This window comes from Poromitra crassiceps (assembly GCF_964638095.1).
Source record: "Poromitra crassiceps genome assembly, chromosome: 2".
In the NCBI taxonomy this organism is placed as follows: Eukaryota; Metazoa; Chordata; class Actinopteri; order Beryciformes; family Melamphaidae; genus Poromitra; species Poromitra crassiceps.
Genome location: NC_139624.1, coordinates 54,742,029 through 54,768,625, shown reverse-complemented (window position 1 = coordinate 54,768,625; position 26,597 = coordinate 54,742,029). Strand labels below are relative to the sequence as shown.

At 44.5% G+C, this 26,597-nt stretch overlaps 2 protein-coding genes across 2 annotated transcripts; one reads left to right on the top strand and one right to left on the bottom strand.

Annotated features, from left to right (window-relative positions):
- Positions 1 to 438: 438 nt before the first annotated feature.
- On the top strand, positions 439 to 7,671 carry LOC310799897 (putative polypeptide N-acetylgalactosaminyltransferase 8; the record flags this gene model as incomplete). Its single annotated transcript, XM_083662505.1, has 11 exons — positions 439 to 637; positions 1,023 to 1,275; positions 1,630 to 1,796; positions 2,093 to 2,276; positions 2,374 to 2,571; positions 2,736 to 2,850; positions 5,904 to 6,089; positions 6,692 to 6,829; positions 7,059 to 7,154; positions 7,249 to 7,416; positions 7,537 to 7,671. 11 exons carry the CDS (start codon positions 439 to 441, stop codon positions 7,669 to 7,671), a joined length of 1,839 nt encoding a protein of 612 aa, XP_083518631.1.
- Positions 7,672 to 9,854: 2,183 nt separating this feature from the next.
- On the bottom strand, positions 9,855 to 25,916 carry ada2b (adenosine deaminase 2b; the record flags this gene model as incomplete). Its single annotated transcript, XM_083662492.1, has 9 exons — positions 9,855 to 9,942; positions 10,038 to 10,240; positions 13,919 to 14,076; positions 14,720 to 14,828; positions 15,026 to 15,116; positions 18,515 to 18,642; positions 23,759 to 23,969; positions 24,071 to 24,290; positions 25,688 to 25,916. 9 exons carry the CDS (start codon positions 25,914 to 25,916, stop codon positions 9,855 to 9,857), a joined length of 1,437 nt encoding a protein of 478 aa, XP_083518618.1.
- Between the last annotated feature and the right edge of the window lie 681 nt (positions 25,917 to 26,597).

The following is a 26,597-nucleotide window of genomic DNA, read 5'->3' as shown; positions in this document are numbered from 1 at the left end:
AGGGTCTGGGCTGCTTGTTCCCTACTAGCTAGGTAATTGCATCACCTGCTGTCCCAGGTGTAAACCAGCTCCTGATTGGAGACTAGAACAAAATCATGCAGGGTTGTGGGCCACTCAGGACCTGAAAACCACTGTTGTACTGATAAATTGAATAAATCAAATAATTCCCAAAACAAATTCAAGGCATCAAATGAACTCCGCTAAAACAGGATGATGTCCAATGCTGAGAAAAGTGCTTGTGTCTACATGGAGTGAGAGAAAGAGAAAAAGAGGGAGGGAGAGAGATGTGTGGAAAGAGGGAGGGATGGGAATAAGTGGAGAGAGAGAGAGAGAGAGAGACACTTAAATAAGAGGCAAGGGACACCTTTCTCCCTCCCTTTTTCATCTTGCCAGGTTTCTAATGTGCGAGAGCTAAGCCGCCACACACACAGAGGCAGCATGCGACTTAACACTAGCTGGCTCAGAGGAATACTTCCTGCTCTGGCCATGGCTGCAGCCATACTCTACCTTGGCTCCATTAAGCAGGAGGTCCACATCCACTCGGAGAGGCTCCAGAGGGCCCACTACAACGAGTCGCTCAGGGGCCAGGACTTCATGAAGAGGATGGACAAGATGCAAGCAGACCTCTACAAGCTGGGTGAGTCCAAATCTCAACCCAGCAGCTGATTATGTGTTGAAGACAGGCACTCAAAGTAGAATGTGTGGTTTTAACAAAACAAACACAATTTGCAGCCTGTGATTTATGCAGATTTTTAGCTCGACAAAATGCATCTTGAACACAGAATACCAAACACTCATTGATATTAATTTGACGATGGAGTGAGAAATGCAAAGGCACTGACTAGTGTTTGGTGGTGTAATATGGAGTGTAATAGGCAATGCAATGTTTACATTTCAGGGAGGAGCAACTCACAGTATCCATCTGTCAACCTTAAATTGACTTAGTATGGAAGCTATTACAAGGTAGCGAGATCCTATATATCCACTGGTGCCGAATGCTCAGCTGCTCACTTTGCCCACAGTCAAACTGATGAATGATATGGGCAAGAAGGAAGCGCCAGCAGCACCGGCACCAGCGGCTCCCCAGATGAAGAAGGAGAGCAAGGTCGTGAGGAAACTGTACCCCAACTCGGCACTGTTCAAAAAGTGGGGTGATGGGCTGTCGGAGGAGGAGCAGAAAGAGGCTGAGAGCCTGTTTCAGACATATGGCTACAATGCCTTCCTCAGTGACCGGCTGCCCCTCAACAGGGAGATCCCCGACACCAGGAACCCCAAGTGAGAACCGTTTTCCTACTCAAATCCACTCCCAATCAAATCAAACTGGTCCTACTAAAGAATCACAGCTAACACATGCTCCGGTATAGGCAGAATTAGTTGTTTAATGTTAACCTATCCAGTATGGGATACAGGTCATTTAAAACGAGCACATAAACCCTTGAACTCATTGAAATTGTTGTGGAACAGTTCACCCAAAAATGAAAATGGTGTCATTATCTACTCACACTCATGCCAGTTGGAAAAACAAACACAAACTGCACCTGTGTTTCAACTGGCATGTGGGTGAGTAGATGACATTCATTTTCATTTTTGGGTGAACTGTTCCTTTAACGCTGTTGGTTTCCCTACCAGGTGTGCTGAGAAAAAATACCCGAAAGATCTGCCTACCATCAGCATCGTGTTAATCTACCTGGATGAAGCCCTCTCCATCATCAAGCGGGCAGTCCGCAGCATCATAGACAAGACTCCAGCTCGACTGCTGAAGGAAATCATACTGGTCGATGATCACAGCACCAATGGTAGGTCTGCCACACATGGCTCTTTAAATGTACTGTGGTGATATGTGTCTCTTTGTGATCTATAGGTGATATTGGGTTGAGTTGGTTGGTTGGTTGGTTGACTTTATTCAATGCCAGAGGTGCTGTGTCTCTCACACAGTAGAGAGAAACAAGAGACATGATGGAAAATATAATCAGCAACATAGGTTAAAAAATGCATGGTCATTATGGTCAATGCATGGTCATAAAAAAATAGAAAACCAGGGCCCACTGGCTTCCACAGCCACCGTTCCTATAAGCCCCATTGCTCTCTGCAGAGGATCTAAAGGAGAAGCTGGATGAATACATCATGTCCATCGATGAGGAGCGTCCCAGCCTGGTGAAGAGGATCCGACACTCCGAGCGGCTCGGCCTCACCCAGGCCAGACTGTCAGGGTGGAAGGTTGCTGAAGGGGATGTGGTGGCCATCTTGGATGCTCACATAGAAGTCCACGTTGAATGGTTGGTAGCGGCTTTCCCTGACTGAATGATCTGAGTTTGTTAAACCCTCTCTGTTTTCTTCAGTCGCTAACATCACAAATCCCTATTGTGTGCCCAGGGCAGAGCCACTGTTAGCTCGCATCAAGGAGGACCGCACCTTGATATTAACACCTGTGTTTGACAGAGTCAACTATGATGACTTGACTGTGACTCGCTACAGCCCTGCAGCCGATGCCTTTGACTGGGCTCTGTGGTGCATGTATGAGTCATTCAGACCCGAGTGGTACGCGCTGAAGGACGAGTCGCTGCCTGGCAAGTAAGTCACACCGTCTCCCAGTCTACTTCCCTCAAGACACACACACACGCGCACACACACACACACACACACACACACACACACACACACACACACACACACACACACACACACACACACTTTTATTCATAGGAAATGGCTTATTTGTTTAATCCTGTCACCAGGAGCCCTTCTATCATGGGAATACTTGTAGCTGATCGCAAGTTCTTTGGAGAGATCGGAAGCCTTGATGGCGGAATGAAAATATACGGCGGTGAAAATGTGGAACTGGGCATCCGGGTGAGCTAATCAAGGAATTTTCTTCCCCAATTAGTTACAGAATGACTAACACACTAATCAAGGGGCCAGATACACAGAGGAGATCTTCAGCACAATGATAACAGGTAGCATGGTGGCTCAGTGGTTAGTACTGCTGTCAAATCCATGTCCTTGTTGTGTAGAGTGTGTCTGTTCTGCCTTGGTGTCCTCCCAATGTTCAAAGTCATTGTGGATTGGAGACTCTAAATTTCTCGTAGGTGTAACAGTCCGGGTTGTGGTCTTGCAACCTGTCCAGGATGTTTGCCTGCCCAATGCATGCTGGGATAGCCCCCACCCACCCAGCATGACCCTAAAACCCTGGTACAGTGGTTTAACGAAAGGATTAAAGGACAGGCTTAAAAAAGCTCAAAACAAACTAATGAGGGTCATTCTGAACCTCAATCCAAGAACGCATATTAGCCCAAACCATTTTAAGGAGTTCAATTGGCTCCCCGTTGAAAGTAGAGTTCTACAGTTGAAACTCATCATGGTCTATAAAATATTGCATATTGCGTCCAAATTACTTTACTAAGTATTTCCAGTATGTTCGGGACGCTCACGGCCGGAACACAAGAGCTAGTGTAGTGGACGTGAAAGTAGCTAATGTAAAAAGCAAGGTGTGAAGTCCATTCCTCTACACGGGGGGAGAGGAGTGGAACAAGATCCCGGTAACACTTTACAATAACGTACACAAATACTATAGTAGTTACTAGTAAACTAACCATTAACTAATAGCCAGTTAATGAGTAGCTAATGAAAAATTTGGCATTAGTCAATCACTAGTTAATCATAGTTAATGAGTAGGTAGTCATTAGTTAATGATTAGTATCTAATTTCCTGAGTTGAGTAGTTAATCATTACCTAATGATTACTAAATGTCAGCTCGTGAATAGCGTAGTTAATCATTACTTAATGATTCCAAAATGTCAGTGCTTGAATGTATTAGTTAATCATTAGTTAATCATTAGTCAAGGTCACATTGTGAGTATAGTAGTTAATCATTAGTTCATGATTAGTTGTTAGTTCCTTAGTAGAGTAATTACTCATTATTTAATGGTTAGTCAATGGTCAATTTGGGAGTATATAGTTAATTGTTAGTTATTCATTACTTAATTACTTAATTATTACCTGTCCATTAGTTACTCTTTTTGTGTACCCTATTGTAAAGTGGTGCATCATACTCAGTAGTTTATGAATACTGAATCATTACTTAATTATTACCTGTCCATTAGTTACTCTTTTCATGTACCCTATTGTAAAGTGGTGCATCATACTCTGTAGTTTATGAGTACTGAATCATTACCTGTCCATTTGTTACTCTTTTCGCACCCTAATATAAAGTGAAAGATATCCTTATCAAATAAACACTCCCTCCAGGTGAGATTCGAACCCTGAACCCCAAGATTGTTAAATTGTAAGTGTGGTTCTCTACCATCTGAGCTAACCAGCCTATTATTTGCTAGAGCCATACTATAGGTCTGTAGAGTCAGAGACTAAGTATTATGTCCTATCCACATACTACTTTCTGTTCAAGTACTTATAGTTTTTAAGATATATTCCATCCAAATACTACCTTCTCTCCAAATACTTATAGTTTTAAAGGTATATTCCATCCAAATACTACTTCATGTCCAAGTACTTAGGTATGTTTCAGCCAAATACTACTTATGTCTAAGTACCTACTTGTAAGTACTTGGACAGAAAGTAGTATTTGGGTGGAATATACCTTTAAACTATAATACTTGGTCTCTGGCTCTACATTCGATAGTATGGCTCTAACAAGCAACAGGCTGGTTAGCTCAGATGGTAGAGAACCAGACTTACAATTTAACAATCTTGGGGTTCAGGGTTTGAATCTCACCTGGAGGGAGTGTTTATTTGATAAGGATATCTTTCACTTTATATTAGGGTGCAAAAAGAGTAACAAATGGACAGGTAATGATTCAGTATTCATAAACTACTGAGTATGATGCACCACTTTACAATAGGGTACACAAAAAGAGTAACTAATGGACAGGTAATAAGTAAGTAATTAAGTAATGAATAACTAACAATTAACTATATACTCCCAAACTGACCATTGACTAACCATTAACTAATGAGTAATTACTCTACTAAGGAACTAACAACTAATCATGAACTAATGATTAACTACTATACTCACAATGTGACCATGACTAATGATTAACTAATGATTAACTAATACATTCACGCACTGACATTTTGGAATCATTAAGTAATGATTAACTACTCTATTCACGAGCTGACATTTAGTAATCATTAGGTAATGATTAACTACTCTACTCAGGAAATTAGATACTAATCATTAACTAATGACTACCTACTCATTAACTATGATTAACTAGTGATTGACTAATGCCAAATTTTTCATTAGCTACTCATTAACTGGCTATTAGTTAATGGTTAGTTTACTAGTAACTACTATAGTATTTGTGTACGTTATTGTAAAGTGTTACCCAAGATCCCTATTGAAATTAGGACTGCGGGTTCTCTGAGCGGTTTTAAGAACCTTCTGAAAAAATTCCTGCTGAGTGAGCTAGAGTAGTGGGCGCAGTCTTTTCTTTAGGTTAGTTAGCTTTTGAACATGTTGCTTGTTTCTCTCGCTTTCGTTTATTCCTGATTATTCTGTAATGTTCATTTTATTTAATGTGTTACTGTACGTCCTGTTTTTAAGACCAGGGACCATGTTGGAAATAAGTGTTTGAACTTTTACATGTACATCCCTTGGATTTTGCTGTCTTCTATATCCAAATAAATTCAAAATAGGAATAAAGAGGTAAAGACACTGAATGGATGAGTGGTGTTGCATATTTGGGACTTTAATTGCACTACCCTTGTTACTCTTCTTAACCGCCTGTGACTTTGTCACTTCTTTGCAGTCCTACACACCCGCTAAAAACTATTCTTTGGGTTATATGTTTCCTGCAGTGCAAATGTATTTTTCTATAGCCTTTCCCAATATACCGGTACTTATCATTCATATCAGCTCATTCTTTGTGTGCCTTTTGTGGCAGGTATGGCTTTGTGGAGGGAGTGTAGAGGTTATACCTTGCTCTAAAATCGCCCACATTGAACGGGCCATCAAACCTTACCTCCCAGACCTGAGTGTAATGGTGAAGCGCAACGCACTGAGGGTGGCTGAGGTGTGGATGGATGAATACAAAAACAACGTCAACATTGCCTGGAATCTTCCACTCAAGGTAATAGATTTTTGCATACAGTACCATTCATTTACTGATATCTACTACTACTGATATCAGACATTGTAGGTGGAGAGTATTTGCCAAAATGGAAATACTTTGTGGCTTATGAAAAACAGTGTAACCACAACGTGGCCTTTGTAGTTTCTCTCTATCAGATTTGGCCATTTACACCTAGCCTGGGTGAACCCAGCCACCACGTGACCTGCTCTCAGAGTTCTCAGTCACTGTAGTGACTGAGAACAGGTCTGACTGACAGCAGGTCACGTGGAGGCTGGGTTCACCCAGGCTAATTTACACCTGGCACTAACATGTGTTTTCTGTGATCAGATTGCAATCGGATAGTGCTTGACCACTTGAAAGTACAGGTGTGGAGGTGGTCAGGGATGCATTGTGACCACATTGAACACAAGTGTAAATGCAATGTGTCCTCTCAATCCGCATACAGCAACTGTATGCAGATTGAGAGGACACCTGCATGCTAACGCCAGGTGTAAATGAAATCAGGCTAATGTGGTCAAGCAGTATCTGAAAATAAATGGCCTCAGTTTAACTTGTCCAGAGTCACCGATGGACCGGACTGATGTGATTTACCCAAACAGGATCATGGCATAGACATTGGGGATGTTTCAGAGAGGAAGAAGCTGAGAGAGAAGCTGAAGTGCAAGCCCTTCCAGTGGTATATTGATAATGTTTACCCTCTCCTGGATCCCCTGGATGACCTGCTTGCTTATGGATCTGTGAGTAGAAACATCAAATCCAACTGAAAGCCCCAATCTATAATCGGCTAAATGCAGATTTCAAATGTATTGCAAAGTAGTGGTTTATTTCAGTTTTTCTAGAGATTGTCGTTTTTCTTAATTTTTTTTATCAGCATCCCTCATTAAGATAAAAAATTAACGGGGGCCTACCCAGTACAGTGCTCAGTCTGATTATCTATAATGGCTCTCTATTTGCTTCTGTTGGCAGCTGTCCAATGACCTGCAGCCAGATCTCTGTATTGACCAAGGCCCAGTGCCTGGAAACACGCCCATTCTGTATGGCTGTCATTACTACACCCCACAGGTGTGATAAATCATTCCACATCTGATAGTGTCTACATACACTAGGATGTATTTGCTTTATTACAAGGATGTTTATCATGCTCCTATCTATGCAGCATTGTTATTATCGAAGCGATGGACAGATCTACATTGGTGGCATCAAATCTCACAAATACAACAGCAACCGCTGCCTGGTGGACCCCGGTGAAGGAGCCTACCCAGGACTGTACGAATGCAAACTGGCCAAGCAGAAGAAATTCCACATGTGGTGGAACTTCAAACAAGTAAATATTTTGGTTTTAAAATATACAGCTAGACCAATATTGATAGATGCTTCCCCAGACAGTATCTAGAAAATGTTTTTTTCTTAACAGCCCCCCCCCCCCCCCCCCTACACCCCACAGGGAGGAACTATCCAGAACAGAGAGACAAAGAGATGTCTGGAGATCGCTGTTGGTGCCGACAGCTACTACACACTTATTGTTCAGCAGTGCACCAATCAGCACTGGAAGATGCAACATGTGATCAAAGACTTCTGAAGCTCTGATGGCAGGGCCCAGAAGACAAGACAATAAATGAGCCATATTTGCACAAAGACTGCATCTTGTGTCAGAGGAAATCTAAAATGATTATAGTCTTTGGTGTGAATTTACACTTTGCATTGGATGACTTGAATACATGACAGGCAGATAAAAGCAATGACAATAATATTGTTGTGGATTAATTGGGACATTTGGAATGATTGATGTAACCCAGGTCATAGAGACAGTCCGCATGTCTGGGAACACCCATACAGGCTCTAGGAACACCCACGATGATATATCGGCGGTTTTACCCCACTCGCGCGCCAGCCGTTAAACATTTTATGGGCGTTCCCAGACATGCGGACTGTCTCTATGAATGGTTACAATGTAAACTCTGAAGTGGGCAAAGCTTGAAATCCTGCAGTGTTGTGACTGATGGCACTGTCAGCCAATCAGTTTGCTTTGTGGTCCAGCTCTGTTGATTACCTGCAGCAGGTGCCCTCAATCAATCAGATGAGGGTGGCTGCTGGGGGGAGAGATGCTGCAGATGCCTATGCTTACCAACGTGCCTATGCTTGAAACCTGTTGACTCAAAGCTCTGAAGTTGAATTGGCCAGGTTTACTTGACTCAACTAAGATGGCAAGCTAACTCATGGAGGCCCGGAGCCTGAATCCAAAGGAATGAGAACATTCAACAGCAATCCACTTTCCTGCCAGGCGGTAGGATAAGTTAACCTGCAAACAAAGCCCCTCATCTCCCCCAGTTCTCTCTCTCTATCTCTCTCACAAACCTACCTCTTGACTCTTTGACAGTGACTCTAATTGACTATATGGACAAATTCCCAGGATGATGTTTTCCCTGTGCTGGGAAATGGATGGACAAACTGGAGCAGTGAATAAGTGGTTTTGATACTAACAGATTTCTCAAAGTTTTGGTTGCTTTTGTTTGGGTTGTTTTTAGTTTTAATTGATTTATGACATCCTCTGACAGATTGGTATTGAGTGGAGCCTATTCATAGTAGGCTATACTTACCCTTATCTCAATACTTACCTATATTGGATCCAGATTGGAGGTACATCTTATCTACCCTTTACTTTAAGTGATAGTCCTTAAAGTAATTGGGTTAAATCCATGAAAACAGGATTATTGAATGGATATCGTTATGAATGTAAATTTTGTATCGAATGCAATCTCTTGGTCATAATCTGTTATGTTTATTTCTTTTCTTTGTTTCTAATACACGGTACCGTTTCTAAAAAGAAAATCACTGCCTCCTGTGTCTTCCTTGTATGTTGTCATCAGTATAATATTGCTCCTCCTTACTCCTACCTAGGATCTTCTGATGTATCACTATACTTGCTGCACATAGGTACAGTAAAGGTATGCTACATGTGCTTTTTTATGTTTTTATTTTCACATGTCTGATGAATTTATGTTTTGTGGATTTGCAAGAGAAAATATGCACTACCACTTAACTGTGACCATTGTTTTGTTTGTTGTAAATATAAAAAGTAAATGCAAACCATTTTTTCTCACAATATTTGTGAAACATTTATTTTTGGTTGCTACAATTTTTTTTTTGCAGTGAACAACTCTTGACATTGCCTTCAAATGGTTTGCGTAATTTGAAAAGGTAAATATTACCAACATTATTCAAGTCGAATAGGTTCCTTGGGAGTGGGACAGACACCAGGATCCTCCTAGTGACACTGGCAGGTAGTGTCACCTCATGGCAGCTAGTGGCATGTAGTGGCGGCCTGTGGAATTTCAGTGGCAAGTAGTGACACCTCATTAGCAGCCTGTGACACCTTATGGGAGGTAGTGGCATGCATGTACAGTAGATTTTTTTTACTAAATCTGGTCAACCTGTTTACCCAACACAATTTCACTCTTGCAATAATAAAATGCAGGATTCATAAACAGTGTATTTTTGTTACTTTTCATTCAAAAATGGGGGAAATCATAACCTTGGTGGAATTACATAAAATGAATTAAAAACAAAAATTTAATGTGATTGCTCAACAACCATCGTGAGCACAAAAGGAAATTTGGCCCTGCCCTTGTTGACAGTCTGCCAACAGAGCACCACTGGCTTCCACTTTGTCCCACTAGCTGCCACTGAGATCCCACGAGGTGACACTACCTGCCAGTGCCACTAGGAGGATCCTGGCCTTACTGTTCCTTTGAGGTTCGGCTGTCATGAACTGTCAGAGACGAAGATGTCCCACTTGTTCTGCCATATGACGAGGCCCGTCTCCTTCAGATGAGGCGGCAGGGAGCTGTACCTACAGGAGGAGATGGATTAACCACAGAGGGACGGAAGGAACATCAGCTGACCGTGAAGAGGAAACAAACGGGCTGAAAACACTGTGATCCCCACCTGATAGAGTTGACAGCCAGTTCTTTGAGGGTGGCCAGGTTCGCTTTTAACCCCCCGATGCCCACGAAGGCTTGATAAAAGTCGTAGGAGAGGCCGGTGGTGCCGAACAGAGACGGGTCATCGGAGCTGATCACCAACGGATGGCCCTCGGACATAAGCACGGCCGCAGGGTGGTTCCGCAGGTCGGATACCAGCTTCAGCACCTGGACGTCAAAGGTCAAACACAAATGCGGAGTCGTTGTGCTGAATCATATAAGAAAGTGCCAATGTAAACCCCCTAACCAAACTCGAGAGAAAACCAGTTGAAGTCAATGGTGACTGGTTTTCTTTCTTGTTGTGCTGGTAATCTTCCTGTTACAGTATATGGATAAATTTCAACTGTGTTTCAACTGGCATGAGGGTGAGTAGATGATGCCAATTTTCATTTTTGGGTGAACTGTTCCTTTAAGGTTCTGTTAATCTGTTCTATTCTATCTACACTATAATGCCAGCAGCATCTGTCTCTCCCTCTCTCTCTCTCTCTCTCTGTCCTTCACGTATCTCAAGAACCGTTGGTCAGATCGACTTCAAACTTCGGGAGTGCGCTAAGGGGAACCTGAGGGAGTGCAGTGCCCTCCGTGCAATTCGGATGCGAAACACATTCAATATTAATACATTTGTGTTCAATTCTGCGCTCCTTCAAGCCCCAGCTGATCTGGGCGGGTCGCACTGTGACAGTAAGTGAGAAAAGTAAACATTGCTGTAAGTAGAGTCGTTGAGAGTGAATGGTGAGAATGAGGGGGGGGGGGGGGGGGGGAAGTAAACATTGCTATGAGTAAACGTTGAGAATGAGGGGGGCCAGCATCCCTCCTCAGGTTCCAATTAAACAAGGCCAGGTCGAAACCTGGCATATGGCCGGTGCAATGCTGCAGCTGCACACTTACTGTTTAAACTTGAATTATAATTGTAGTTTTTCTTTGTTCTTTGATGTGAATGTATGGCTTTTTGGCACCTATATGTAACCTTTTAAGGTTGAGATAATTGTATTATCATTATATGGTCCAAATATTTCAATAAAGCACTTGAAACACTTGAAATATTCTTGCTTGGGTGGTATCATTCTACTTGAAATGATGGTCAAATGTATTATTTTTAGTGTAAGGGTCAGAAATGCACGGCTTCACTCCCACTCGGGCTATCGGGCTGGCCCTTTAGCTCGAGTGGTTAAGGTGTTGCGCAGTGCATGGGTCTGAGCCAGGGGTCCTAGGTTCGTATCCGCTCGGACGTTACATTATAATGTAACATGTCACGTGTGCAATGCAATATTTGTAATGGAATCATTATGGGACACGGCTAATAGTCGAACTTAGCCATAGTTCCATAATGATTCCATTTGCATTGCACATGTGCTACACTATGCTAGCTAACGCTGTGCCAGGTATTAGCCGAGTCCCATAAAGATTCCATTACAAAACACGTTAACGTTAGCCAAACGTTTTTTGGTTTAATACACAATGCATTGCCAGCTAATGTGACAGGATAAGGTCCGTTTGATATGTTGTTAAACGTGTTATTTTACACCGTTTGAAAGAATGAACCCACCTTGAATTCTTTGAACAGGTCTGCCATAAAAAGTTGAATGTAGGCTAAGTAAGCAGCAGAAGCACCATTGTTTTTGTTTTAAATACTTGAGGGCTACATGCCACTGGTGTTGCACTGTCTGCACTCACTGCCATACAGAGTTGAATGTAAGAAGTAAGCAGAAGCACATTGTTTTGTTTTAAAGTTGAAGGCTACATGCCATTTGTTCATTGGAAATGGTTGCTTAATAAAGGAGATCTCACCGCTGTTTACATGCTTTTCTGATCGGCTAACACGCTAGTTATAGCCTACTTAGCTCAGCTGTTAGCTACTTATCTTAGCTCTCTAGCTGCCTCGCGGTAAGATGTCCATGTTCCTTACGCATAACATTCATGTATATTTGCTGCAAGGGGAGACGTCTCCCGCTACTGTTGATGTCCAGAGACACTGGGAAATGTGTGTTTGTTTATTTGTTGCGTTGCGTGTAACGTTAACATGGACCCTCTGCGGCCGTGAGCGACTCTGTCAAGCTGAACGATCAGATCAGGGCAGACAGGAAGTCCGAAACCGGACATTCGTCAAATAAAACAAATTTCAAAGTAAAAGCCCATCTTGATGAAAGGGTGCCAGGAGTCGTGTATGAAGCCGTGTGTGAAGCCGTGTGTGCAGCGATTGGGACACACATGGTCCTATAGGCCAGTGCAAGCACCGGCCTAAAAATCTCTTGCAATGCAGCGGAGAGAGGGCAGCATGAAAGGAGCAGAGAATAGTAGGAGAATATTTGTAAGCTGAATAAGCAGCATTAATATTCATGTCATCAAGTCTGTCATGAATAAAATCAAGGGGAATTAATCAGTAGAGCTCAGTGATCTTAGTTAAGTGAGATATATCTAAGAGATTTTTACGTGGCTATAATGGTAGGCTATAATGAGTCACGCATTCAGAAATAATATCCTCTAGGGCCACACCACTTCCGGGAACCCCCATCCTGTGTAAGTAGGGTTCCCAGAGTAAAACCTGTCCATTTCCACCACTGCTTATGGATGAGCATCATGAGAACCGTTGGTCGGATTGACTTCAAACTTTGGGAGTGTGCCCTATTGTGCCCTATTTTCGTGCAATTGGGCATAGCGCCACCCACTGGCAACAAGAAATGCGGTTTATCTCAAGAACCGTTTGTCAGATCGACTTCAAATTTGGAGAGTGCGCTGATGGGAACTCGACACAGTGCAGTGCCGAATTTCGTGCAATTTGGCACAGCACCACCTACTGGCAACACAAAAAGTGGTTTGTCTTCAGAACCGTTTGTCCGATCGACTTCAAACTCGGGGAGTACACTTAGGGGGACCCAACGGAGTGCAGGGAGCTGAATTATCCTACTGGCAACACAAAAAATGGTTTATCTCCATAGCCATTCATCTGATCGACTTCAAACTTGGGGAATGCGCTGCAGGGAACTCGACATATAGCAGTGCTGAATGTTGTGCAATTTGGCATAGCACCTCCTACTGGCAACACAAAAGCAGTTTATCTTGAGAACTGTTCATCCGATTGACTTCGGGAGTGTGCTGCTGGGAACTCAACGTAGTGCTGTGCTGAATTTCTTGCAATTTGACATGGCGCCACCTACTGGCAATACAAAAAGCAGTTTATCTCGAGAAACATTCGTCCAATTGACTTCATTTATCTCAATAGCCATTCATTTGATCAACTTCCAACTTGGGGAGTGCGCTGCTGGGAACCCTACATAGAGCAATGCTGAATTTTGTGCAATTCGGCACAGCGCCACCTACTGCCAACACAAAAAGCTGTTTATCTTGAGAACCGTTCATGCGATTGACTTCAAACTTGGGGAGTGTGCTGCTTGGAACTCAACGTAGTGCAGTGCTGAATTTCTTGCAATTTGATATAGCGCCACCTACTGGCAACACAAAAGGCAGTTTATCTCGAGAAACATTCATCCAATTGACTTCAAACTTGCGGAGTGCGCGTGCTGGAGTGCGTGCCACATTTCATGCAATTTGGACTTATGCATAGTCATAGTGCCACCTACTGACAACACAAAAAGCGGTTTATCTCGAGAACCATTTGTCAAAAACTTTGTGCAATTCAACCAATAAGATCACAGCTTTCACGTATCTGGAGGACTGTCCTTCACGTATCTCGAGAACCATCAGATGGACTTCAAACTTGGGGAGTGCACTTAGGGGGACCTGACTGACTGCAGTGTGGGGGCAGGGGGGGGGGGGGGGGGGCACGGGGTGGTGTATGGGGGGAACGGGCATTGCACTAGTTCTCCTGATGACAATAGATGATCTGACCTGGTTTGAGATGGGGCACAGCTCCACAGCCACATTTCTTTTCCTGGAAAGCTCCTTGGCCAGTGGGTGGTGTGCCAAGGCGTAGCCATGCCCAATGCGAGTGGTGTTGAACAGAAGGGCATCAAGAATGTTTTGATCCACATCAGTGCCTTCTTCATCTATACAAGCACGCACACACACACACACACACACACACACACACACACACACACACACACATGCACACACACACACACACACACACACACACACACACACACACACACACACACACACACACACACACACACACACACACAGTCTCTCTCACACTCACACACACACACACAGTATAGTCAAAATACATGAGTCAATAAAGAAGATTTATTCAGAGGCAGTGGGAGTGTACTTTTTAATCAACTAGGCATCTCGCGCGTTCAATTCCTAGTCGCTACTCGCCCGCCCTGCAGCTCACCGAGCTGGCCCTCGCAAACAGTCCACATTGCCAAATGTATAGATAGATGGATGGATAGATAGATAGATATATAGATAGATTAGGTAGATAGATGTTTTTAATCTCAATGCTTCTCAGTAGGAGCAGGATCTTTTTTAGCCATCACATGGACCCTTCTGACAAATGACCATTTCCTTCCATTTGAGGATCTCCTGAATACCTATTTGTGGGTTTTGAGAAGACATGGGACATGTGTCTTCCTAATTGATGGGTTCTATTTCACATGATCTGTAAGGCTATCCCAGCTTTAGTTCCAGCTCAATGTGTAATCAGCAATGAATTGTCTTTTACATTATTAAGTCACCCACCTGTCTCTCCTGCGTGAAAGAAGTAAGGAAGTGTGACCCCCAGATCAGCTGGCAGCGAGAGCGCCTCCCTGAAAGACCAGAGACTCCTCCCACTGTCCTCCCTGCCAACCTACAAACCATAATGTTAACTTTACCACTAGCCAGACAAGGAGAACCAAACCGCACCCTGACGGCAGGCAGAGGAAATTAGCAAGAGCAGTGTACTTCATTCTGATTACTGTTGAACAAGTCCGTTATTGTCACATGGGAAGTCTGTAAAAAGATTATTACTAAAACACATTACTGGCTGCTTGAGTGAGTTCTCACCAGGTCAAATCCTGCAACAACTTCTGGGAAATCCCTCTGCATCTGAATGGCCTCCTTCACGGCCATTTTGACCTCAGATACACCCAGCGCTCTAAATGACGAAGAAAGATGTTCCAAAAACAGTTTCAGGACATCATGACCACTGAGTGACCAATTAAAGATAGTCAATTAGTATAAGTTGGTGAGTTGATGTTGTAGCCTACTGTACTGTGCCAAAGGTAGCAGATTCAAATATAGTTGTACAGTAAGTATTAACAGAATCTGATAAACAGCAATAGAAAGTAGCTAAGAAGATTAGTAATTTTCAATAAAACTGGTCGGTTTTGTGTTTAGTGGTAGTTTCGAATGATTATTATCATTGGTATCCATAGGTATGTTACAGTATGTCTGTTTATAACAGCGTTTGTCATGCAACGTTAGGTTCTTTTTACCTTTATTCATTCAGGGCAGTGTCACTGAGAGCAATGCTCTCTTTATCAGAAGTGCCCTGTTCACACACACACCTGGAAGTCTGATCTGCTGGCCACTGAGCAGCTCCACTGGAGCGTTTGGGGTTAAGGGCCTTGCTCAAGGGCACCTCAGTGGTAGTAATGTGGAAGGTGCAAGCGTTGCCTTTTCACTTTCCCCACCCAGATTGATCCTCCCAGTCCCAGGGATTGAATCGACAACCTTGCAGCCACAAGCTCGCTTCTCTAACCACCACTGCCCAACAAGTGTGATCCTACATGAGGGCCATCAGCTGGCCTATAAAGCTTATTTTACCACAGGCGTTTCACACATGCACACAACACACAATGTCTCCTAATGGCAGCCAGAGGTCACTGTTTGAGAAATGTGAACCTTAGTCCTGTAATATGATGTCAACAAACACCATTGGCAGAAAATTGTTCAAACCCAACACCAGAGGTGGAAAGTAACTCATTACATTTTGTTTGAAGTAATGTACTTTATTACATTTTAAATAGATTCACTTACAAAGTAAAAAAAATCAAAAGTTTCCAAGGAAAGTAGCTATTGGCTGCTCAAAAAGTCGCTAGAAATTGCCAGATGACATCATATGCTAATTTGTATATCAATATATAACACAGTCCCTGTTTTCAATGGAGGGAGGGGAGCTACGCTGTGTGTGGGAAGCGCTGTGATCATCAGACTTCTCTGAAGACAAGCAAGTAGAGCAAACCGGCATCAGCCGTACCAAATGCTTTGATTCAACACTTCACCAGAAGGTGAATGACGCTCAGAGAGACAGACAGACAGACAGGCATACGGTCAGTCAGACAGATGGTCAGACAGACAGACAGACAGACAGACAGACAGACGGTCAGTCAGTCAGATGGTCAGACAGACAGACAGACAGACAGACGGTCAGTCAGTCAGACGGTCAGACAGATGGTCAGACAGACAGACAGACAGATGGTCAGTCAGACAGATGGTCAGACAGACAGACAGACAGACAGACAGAGGGTCAGTCAGTCAGACGGTCAGACAGATGGTCAGACAGACAGACAGACAGACAGACAGACAGACGGTCAGTCAGTCAGACGGTCAGACAGATGGTCAGTGAGACAGATGGACAGACAGACAGACGGTCAGTCAGACAGACAGACAGACGGTCAGTCAGTCAGACAGATGGTCAGACAGACAGACGGTCAGTCAGTCAGACAGATGGTCAGACAGACAGACAGACGGTCAGTCAGTCAGACAGACAGACGGTCAGTCAGTCAGACAGACGGTCAGTCAGACAGTCAGACAGACAGACAGACGGTCAGTCAGTCAGATGGTCAGACAGACAGATGGTCAGTCAGTCAGACAGATGGTCAGACAGACAGATGGTCAGTCAGTCAGACAGACGGTCAGTCAGACAGACAGACAGACGGTCAGTCAGTCAGATGGTCAGACAGACAGATGGTCAGTCAGTCAGACAGATGGTCAGACAGACAGACGGTCAGTCAGACAGATGGTCAGACAGACAGATGGTCAGTCAGTCAGACAGATGGTCAGACAGACAGATGGTCAGTCAGTCAGACAGATGGTCAGACAGACAGATGGTCAGTCAGTCAGACAGATGGTCAGACAGACAGACGGTCAGTCAGACAGATGGTCAGACAGACAGACAGACAGACGGTCAGTCAGACAGACAGATGGTCAGTCAGATAGACAGACAGACAGATGGTCAGTCAGTCAGACAGACGGTCAGACAGACAGACGGTCAGACAGACAGACAGACGGTCAGTCAGACAGACAGATGGTCGGTCAGACAGACAGACAGACGGTCGGTCAGTCAGTCAGACAGACAGACAGAGAGACAGCAACAAGAATACGTTGGTGCTGAATCACAAAGGAGATGGAGACGGAGGAGTTAGAAAACACCTCTGCGGACCTAAATTCAACTGAAACCTCATCGGATTTGGTTGAAGTTGAGGATGAACTCGAAAAAAACAGTGAGTGAATTCACTCCTTGTACCCCGTAGTTATACTATAACTACAGTCCTTACCCCGTAGTTATACTATAACTACACTCCTTGTACCCCGTAGTTATACTATAACTACACTCCGTGTACCCCGTAGTTATACTATAACTACAGTCCTTGTACCCCGTAGTTGTACTATAACTACAGTCCTTGTACCCCGTAGTTATACTATAACTACACTCCTTGTATCCCGTAGTTATACTATAACTACACTCCTTGTACCCTGTAGTTATACTATAAGTACAGATCTTGTTACCCTCTAGTTAAAGTCTAAATTCACTCCTTGTACCCCGTAGTTATACTATAACTACACTCCTTGTACCCCGTAGTTATACTATAACTACACCCCTTGTACCCCGTAGTTAAACTATAACTACATGCTTATTTGCGGGCTGTATTCTAAAGCGTTACCGTTTGAGCTTTATGTTCCTGTACTTTTTTATTGTGTATGAATAGAAGAGTAAACTTTCATCAAAGTAACAGTAGCCTACTTCTACTCGAGTATTTTTCTGTACTCTTTCCACCCCTGCCCGACACCAGAATTTTATTTGGGTAAATGGGGCGAATCTCCAGTGTCTCTGTAAGGGAGGATGCCATGCTCTTCTCGGGTGCAGCCTCACTGTGATTTTGGCTGATCAGATAGGTGTATTAGAGTCTTGCCTAGAGCAACTTCAGCATATCTAGAGGTCTGCAGATGTTTGCCAAACAAAACACAACCTGTTCTCTGATTACTGCTGGAAATAGGGGGTTTGGCTTATGGACACAAAAAATATTTTATACATGCTGAAACAGTAGATGATAAAAACAGGATGGTAGCAATTGAAATTAAATGTTATACATTTGGGTAAATTATCCAGCTTTGTGTAGATTTTTGTAGACAAAGTCAATCCACATCAACTGAAAACATTGGATTGTGTTAATTACAATTTTAAGCATGCACTGTAATGCAATGTACTGGATTACAGTGTGAAAGTCCCCCTCTTGTTGTGTTATGTTTATGTGTGATGATAGATGTTACCTGTGGGCACAAATTATGATACGAGCTCCAAGGAAGTCCGGGTGATCTGCTACAAACTGCTGTGTGACTTCTTGAAAGGTTTTCAAAGACCAGACCCTGTCATGAATGGTTCCATCAAGCTCATAGCTCTAGAACAGAAAAAGAGTTAATTGAAAATATATCAGAATTGAATATATAAGTTTGCATATTGGCAATATTGCCTGTGGAATCAATGTCAGTGAACTTCTAATTGAATTCGACAACTTTGACAAACTACAAAAAAGCAGGAAAAGTAGGGATGCAGCAACCCATTATGGCTGTTTGTGTTGTGTTGTTGTTGTTTTAACTTCCTGACGAAGGCTTCATGCCAAAACGCGCCAAAGTTTGTTTTTAAAGTCTATCATGACCATGCCCCTAGAGCCTCTGGCCGTGGCCCCTAGAGCCTCTGGCCTCTGGCCGTGGCGGTGGCACTGGTATCCTCATCTCTCCCAAATGGACCTACACTGTCACCTCTCTCTCTCATCTGTCTATCTCATCTTTTGAGTCCCATGCAGTTGCCATATCCCTACCCATCAAGCTCAACATTGTGGTAATCTACCGCCCGCCTGGTCCGCTTGGTCACTTTCTGGACGAGCTGGACACCCTCCTCTCCGTCCTTCCTGAGGATGGTACTCCACTCATCCTTCTGGGAGACTTCAACATCCAGCCAGTAACCTTACAATCTCCGTCTTTCCTCAACTTCTTCTCATCCTTTGACCTTTACCTCTCTCAATCTCCTCCTACTCACAAAGCTGGGAATGTGCTTGACCTGGTCTTCACCAGATCCTGCTCCACCTCTAATCTCACTGTGACTCCTCTTCCTGTCTCCGACCACCACTTTATCACCTTCTCCCTTCCCATCCCCCTCCCCTCCTCCCACCCATCTCCCCCTCACTCTACCACCACCCGACGCAACCTAAAAACTCTCTCTCCCGACTCCCTCTCTTCTACCGTCCTCTCCCTACTTCCCCCTGCCGAGCAATTTGCTCTGCTGTCCACCGACGAGGCTTCCACTACTCTTCTCTCCTCTCTCTCCTCCGCTCTTGATTCTCTTTGCCCACTCACCACTAAGCCTGCCCGATCTTCTCCCCCTTCTCCTTGGCTGACTGAATCTCTGCGAACTTATCGAACTGAGCTTCGGGCAGCGGAGAGAAAATGGAGAAAATCACATCTCCCTGAAGATCTCTCTTCCTACCACCTTATCCACTCAAACTTCACTGATGCTGTCTCTAAAGCAAAAACCTCCTTCTTCATCTCTGAAATCCAGTCCTCTGCATCCAATCCCAGTAAACTGTTCGCCACCTTCTCCACGCTCCTCAACCCTCCCTCCCCTCCCCCTCCCTCCTCCCTCTCTGCTGATGACTTTGTAACCTTCTTTACTAAAAAGGTGGATGACATCAGCTCCTCCTTCCATCCTCCAGCCACCCTCACTAACACTCCCGACTCCAATCCTGCTTCTCAGCCCCCTGTCCCTGGATTCCCTTCCTTCTCTCCTCTCTCTCCTGATGAAGTGCTTAAACTCATCAGCTCAAACCGAGCCACTTACTGCCCCCTCGATCCTATCCCTTCCTCTCTCCTCCAAACCATCTCACCTAACATATCTCCCTTCCTCACTACCTTTATTAACTCCTCTCTGTCCTCTGGCCTTGTCCCGCCTGCTCTAAAGTCTGCAAGAGTCAAGCCTCTGCTTAAGAAACCCTCCCTTGACCCTACTGCTATTCACAACTACAGACCTGTCTCTCTTCTCTCATTCCTTTCCAAAACCCTCGAACGAGCAGCGTCCGAACAACTTTCTCTCTATCTCTCCCAAAATGACCTCCTGGACCCTCTGCAGTCCGGTTTCAAGGCCTCTCACTCCACTGAGACAGCTCTTCTTGCTGTCACAGAGGCCCTTCACACTGCTAAGGCCTCATCCCTCTCTTCTGTTCTTGTCCTCCTTGACCTGTCTGCTGCCTTCGATACAGTCAACCACCAAATCCTTCTTTCCACTCTGTCTGACCTCGGCATTTCAGGCTCTGCACTCTCCTGGTTTGCTTCCTACCTCTCGAATCGCTCATACCAGGTCTGATGGAAAGGATTTCTCTGTACCTCGTTCAACCTAATTAAAAACAGCTCACTCCAATCGGAAGGTGTGACATATGTTAATACCTTTCCAGTGTGTCCAATCATTCCAGATATATGAAAAATCAATACAACAAGCAATTCTGATATTTAGAACATTATTTTATATAGAGGATTTAGCATATTCAGTACAAAGACAGGTCAAGTATTTATATTACCCCATCAGAGATCTCTGAGGTGGATTTCCCAGTGGTCTTTCCCTCACAGCAAAATATGTAGCAGGTCAAGAAAAAGACCCTTGTAAACCGACCCATTCTAATATTTTGCGTGGACTTTTAAACTGCATTTTCTTGTGGGCTGGTCTCTCCCCGCAGGTTTCCTCCTCCATCTGGGGACATCCTTCACTACTTGGGCTGGTATTGGTCGTCACCTACTTGACAGGCGTGTTTTTCTCCCCCTCTCTGTCCACATCCTGTGACCTGGCTTCCACTGGAGGTCACATACTAACCCTCCCTTGAAATAGTTATCTATTGGTTCCTATCTACCAAAGCAACTGTCAATATATTTACTTTAAATTCCTATTTTGATTCTTATAATTTGGGTCAGCTAATTTAGCTATTTACCTATTAAAGTCCTAGTTTTAGAACATTATGTAAGGTTATTGTTAGACTTGATAAACTTAAACTATATTCTGGATAAGATCAAATTCAGCTAAATCATGGGTTAATCCCAGTCTGAACTGGATTTAAAACATCTTACAGTTCAGACTTACTGTCTCTCGGTCTGTAACCACCCAAAGGGTGTAACCAGAGTGAGAGCGTATTCTTCAATCAAAACAGAGAAAAACTCACCCTGATTAACCCGGATGAGAAACTCTTATCAATTACCACTTATTAACTAATTCGACTATACCTTTATTTCCCATTCTATAATTACAATAATATAATAGGCTATTATTTATCTAAATATGATAGCACTCTCCTTGTGTATCAAGTGGGACAAATTGAAGTTGATCAACACACAACATCAGCCATCAGACTCCTCTCATTGGTGCTGTGTACTTGAGCATGTCTTCTCTTCTCTGTGGAAAAATCAGCGCATCTAATGTATGCTCTTAAACTTTATTTCATATCAGATATCAAAACCAGTCAGTCAATCAGTAAGATATATATGCACCATATGCATCAATATACATACAACACTGTGATGCTTCTCACAGAAACCCCTCCTCTGGGGGCTTTGTGGAATGTGTCTCCCACCTCCTCTGTTGATGCTCTGCAGCCATTTGTCTTAGAGAAAGCCATAAACTCTGTGTTGTTTTCCAGTCCCTATCCCAAAGTGACTAAGTGACTGAGCAGAGACATTAAAAGAATGTCCTTTTGTCAGCCGATCTCCGTGACCTCTGCCCCGACCATATCCTAAATGACCGTCCTTGTGCAGCTTATCCACCCGGCCATCCGAGACCCTGTGTAATGTTCTCCAGACCTTCCTTAAACAAGGCTTAAAACAACAGCTTGTCACACACAAAACATTGTTCAATTTCCACAGACCCTTCTAATGGTTAATTCCCATGGTCAGCACGTCTCCTAATGGAAATGAAGAAAGTTCATCATTACACAAACTCAGCCGCTCCTCCTATGACCTAGAACAGAACATTTAAACATAATTAAAGATATATTTGAATTAACAAATGACAAGATCATCTCTGTAATTGCATATTTTCATATCAGCATGCAGGGCCGCCATGCTGAAGTATCTGCCTCCTGTTGAGTCCAAACTGGGCCTATGGAGAAATGTTTGATCAAAATACCATCGATTGGGGAGAGAAATCTATCAGGTCTCATGGAGAGGGTCCCTCTCCAGATCCTGTCCTCTTACCACCGGTGTCCCCCAGGGCTCAGTCCTGGGCCCCTTACTTTTCCTTCTCTATATCAGATCTCTTGCCTATGTGATCTCTTCTCATGGCTTTTCTTATCACTGCTATGCTGATGACACCCAGCTTTTCCTTTCCTTCCCCCCCTCTGACACGCAAATCGAGGCTCGCATCTCTGCATGCCTCAAAGACATTGGCGACTGGATGTCTGCTCACCACCTCAGGCTCAACCTTGGTAAGACCGAGCTACTCTTCCTCCCAGGAAAAGACTGCCCTCTTACAGATCTCTCCATCTCCATTGACAACACCACTGTACTTCCCTCCCAAACAGCCAAGAACCTTGGGGTGATCCTTGACAACCAGCTGTCTTGCTCTGCTAACATAGCTGCTACAGCGCGCTCCTGTAGGTTCTCTCTCTACAACATCCGCAAAATCCGTCCCTTTCTCACAAGAGAAGCGACTCAACTCCTGGTCCAGTCTCTTGTCTCCTCCCGCCTGGACTACTGCAACGTGCTTCTGGCCGGCTTACCTGCCACCGACATCCGACCGCTTCAGCTCATACAGAACGCTGCAGCCCGTCTGATATTCAACCAACCCAAATTCTCTCACGTCACTCCCCTCTTCCAGGAGCTCCACTGGCTTCCCATCTTGGCCCGCATCAAATTCAAGACACTGGTACTGGCCTACAGGGCAGTACACCAGTCAGCTCCCCGGTACCTGCAATCCATGGTCAGGTTCCAAACCTCTCACCGCTCCCTTCGCTCCTCCACCAGTGCAGGTCGCCTCGCCCCTCCTTCGCTACGGGGGCTAAAAAGTCGCTCATCCCGATCTCGACTCTTCTCGTCCCTGGCACCTCAATGGTGGAACGAGCTTCCACCTTCGGTCAGGACTGCTGAATCACTGCCGATCTTTCGGAAAAGACTAAAGACACACCTTTTCAGGCTCCATCTGGGCCCTCCTTGATCTAACTTCGTCTAACCAACCTTGTACCACTAACCTAAACTTGTACCACTGTTCCTTCAGAAGTTGTAGTTGTCACAGACTGTGCTCCATAGTTGATTGTTCTATTGTTGACAAAAAATGTGTTATTGTAAGTCGCTTTGGATAAAAGCGTCTGCCAAATGATGTAATGTAATGTAATGTAATGTAATGCCAAGAAAATAAGGCATTTAAACATTTTTTTTTGTATTTCTTCTGTCCACTATGGCTTACCGTAGTACCATTATGGCTCTTTATAAAAGAGAGACTGGAGTAGAGAATGTGGTGGGGATGAATCAAAAGCAAACACAAACCCTTGTCAGGCCACTTCTGAGTTCCAAATACATGATGTTGTCCCGGTGCAGCTCTTCCAGGCCCTGGTAGAGGTAATCCCTCAGCACAGGGGCATGGGTGACGAGGCCAGCAGCTGCCATGAAGGCTTTCTCAAACTTCTCCCACACCATCTCTTGACTTGGGTATGCCTTGTCTGGATCCTCAGTGACCAGTGTGAGGTGCTGCAATAAACTGAAAAAACACCAAGAAACAGTTATCAGCTCTGTATTTGATTCAATGATGCAATTTTAGCTCTTGACACTCCTTGGGTAAGAGAATGTTTTTAATCCAACCTGTTATCAAAGATTGTAGGGTCTTTTTCTTTGGCTCTCAGCGTCTCCACCAGGTGCCAATAGATGCAGTCCCAGCTGGGAAAAGGCTGGCGACTGGAAAACTGGAACCGGACCGACTTGTCCCATGTGAAGCAGATGTAGCAGTGCGGCCTGTAGGTGACGTTTTTCACCAGCCATTCCACACTGACCAGGGACAAACTGTGGATGTGGAGCGCTCCACCTGTTACCAAGACAAGATGATATCGTCTCAAACTCAGCCTGATGTTACTGTACAGTACCTAGACCTTGAAACCATGACAGTGACCTGCTGTGTCATGAAAGTCAAGATAAAGACTGAGGGAGTTATTTGATGCCACACCTCAGTCACTGGGAGCGTGTCTATATGGTCCCTCAGCCCTATGTTCCCTAAGCCCTATGTTCCCTCAGCCCTATGTTCTCTCAGCCTTATGTTTCCAAAGCCCTATGTTCCCTCGTCCTATGTTCTCTCAGCCCTATGTTCCCTAAGCCCTATGTTCCCTCAGCCCTATGTTCCCTAAGCCCTATGTTCCCTCGTCCTATGTTCCCTAAGCCCTATGTTCTCTCAGCCTTATGTTCCCAAAGCCCTATGTTCCCTCGTCCTATGTTCTCTCAGCCCTATGTTCCCTAAGCCCTATGTTCCCTTGGCCCTATGTTCCCTCAGATCAGTACCTAACCCACCCTTTGGAGGACCCCAACAGCATGTTATGCAGCCCAGTCAGCAGAATAAAGTGTTGGCATCTTGCGTTTCTGCAAACATACAGGGCCGGCCCGCCCTATATGCGAACCAAGCGGCTGCCTAGAGCCCCGGGAGTTGGGGGGCCCCCCCAAAAAAAGATTATTATATATATATATATTTTTTTTTTTTTTATAAACATAGGCTATAATATTATAGGCTGTGTGTGGTAGTTAAAACATAGGTTGACGTTTATTTATGTTTGTAGTTTAAACAAAAACATAAATACTGTAGGCTACATACACAACAAAAGGCTGTTATTTACCTTTTGTCGCCACCTGGTGAGTAAATATATATGTAACTAAAACCATTAAAATTGACAAGCGGTCCTGCATGTATCTACCGGTCCTTGGCACAAAAAAGGTTGGGAACCCCTGGTTTAACTGACCTGGCAACCCCTATGGCTGCTGGGTTCTACACACTTGCTTGACACTGATAGGGCTACAAACGAGCGTCATTGTCATGTTTGTTTGTTTTAAATATTCTTCTAAATATGGCTAAAAGTCCAAAAAGAGTCCCCTCCTTACAGCACCCCCTACTTAAAAGTACTTCCAGCGCGGATGCCCCCAAACCCCCGCCCCTGGGAGGGGGCCCCTGATCTATATCCTGCTTAGGGCCCCCAGATGGCTAGGGCCGGCCGGCCGTGCAAACATATGTTGAATATGAACGTTATAGCCTAGAGCTCTAGTGGTCGTTTAAATAATGACAGTCTGTTATTGAAATAGCACAGTGGAAAGTAAGGGAGTTGTGGTTGGGGTGCCGAAAGGGTGTAAGCCTTTCCCTTTGACACTGGAGACCGGAGTTTGTGTCCCAGTGGGAACATAGGGACGATCCCGTCATGACACTACCGGGTGAGGTCAGATCACCTTTGGGCATCTTTCGCAGCAGGCTGAAGATGGAGCTTTGCTGGATGAGGGGCTTAGCCTTGAAGAAGTGAACAGCAGGGGGGAATGGAGCAGCAGACATCTCCCGCTCCTTCAAGTGGTGGAGGCGAGTGTCCAGCCTCTGCTCTGCCGCTGTCAGGATCACTCTGCCTCCCGTCTGTCTGGAAGCCTCCTGACGCATCAGCATGTCCCTCTGAGCGGGGTCGGGCATCCCGCTGCACACCGTTACAAAGCCCAGGAGAAGCACGCGTGCCACCATGGCCTGGGGGATTGACATGACCATGTCCTTATGAGCCACAGGAGGGCGCTGTATCCGTGTTCCTCCTCAAGATATCATGCACAGTCCAGAGTAAGCAGGTTGTGTTTGGTGCTGTGAAGACAGAAATAATGTGTGTAAGAAACTGAAGTCTTCTTTTAGCTCAGAAGACAGCAGGCAGGCTCTCCATCAGTTCTGTGGCCTACTTTAAAGGCAAATTTGACTAAACTGATCCATATCCACCAACATACCAACCTATGACCAGCGTTGCGTTGGCCAGTAAAGTCAAGTCAAGTCAAGTCAAGCATTTTATTACTTTCCCAGTAACTAGTAATGTAAGGGATTACAATTTCCAAAACAGTAAATATGACAGTTACTAATCCAAGTAACTTCATGTTACTGTGCATTACTTTCTCCAGCTGGCACAGCGCCACAGTGTGGACTGATATACAGCATAGAGATATGTAGGTCTGGCTATGCAAAACTACTGCATTGCCAGAACGTGATTAGTTTTTTTGTCCTAGGTAGGTAAATACATCCTCCACGGGCTGGCCAGGAAGATGCAAACTCCACACGGAGTTTCCACGAGGTAGCCCACCTGGGCATTGGACACCGAGGGCATGGGGAGACATACCC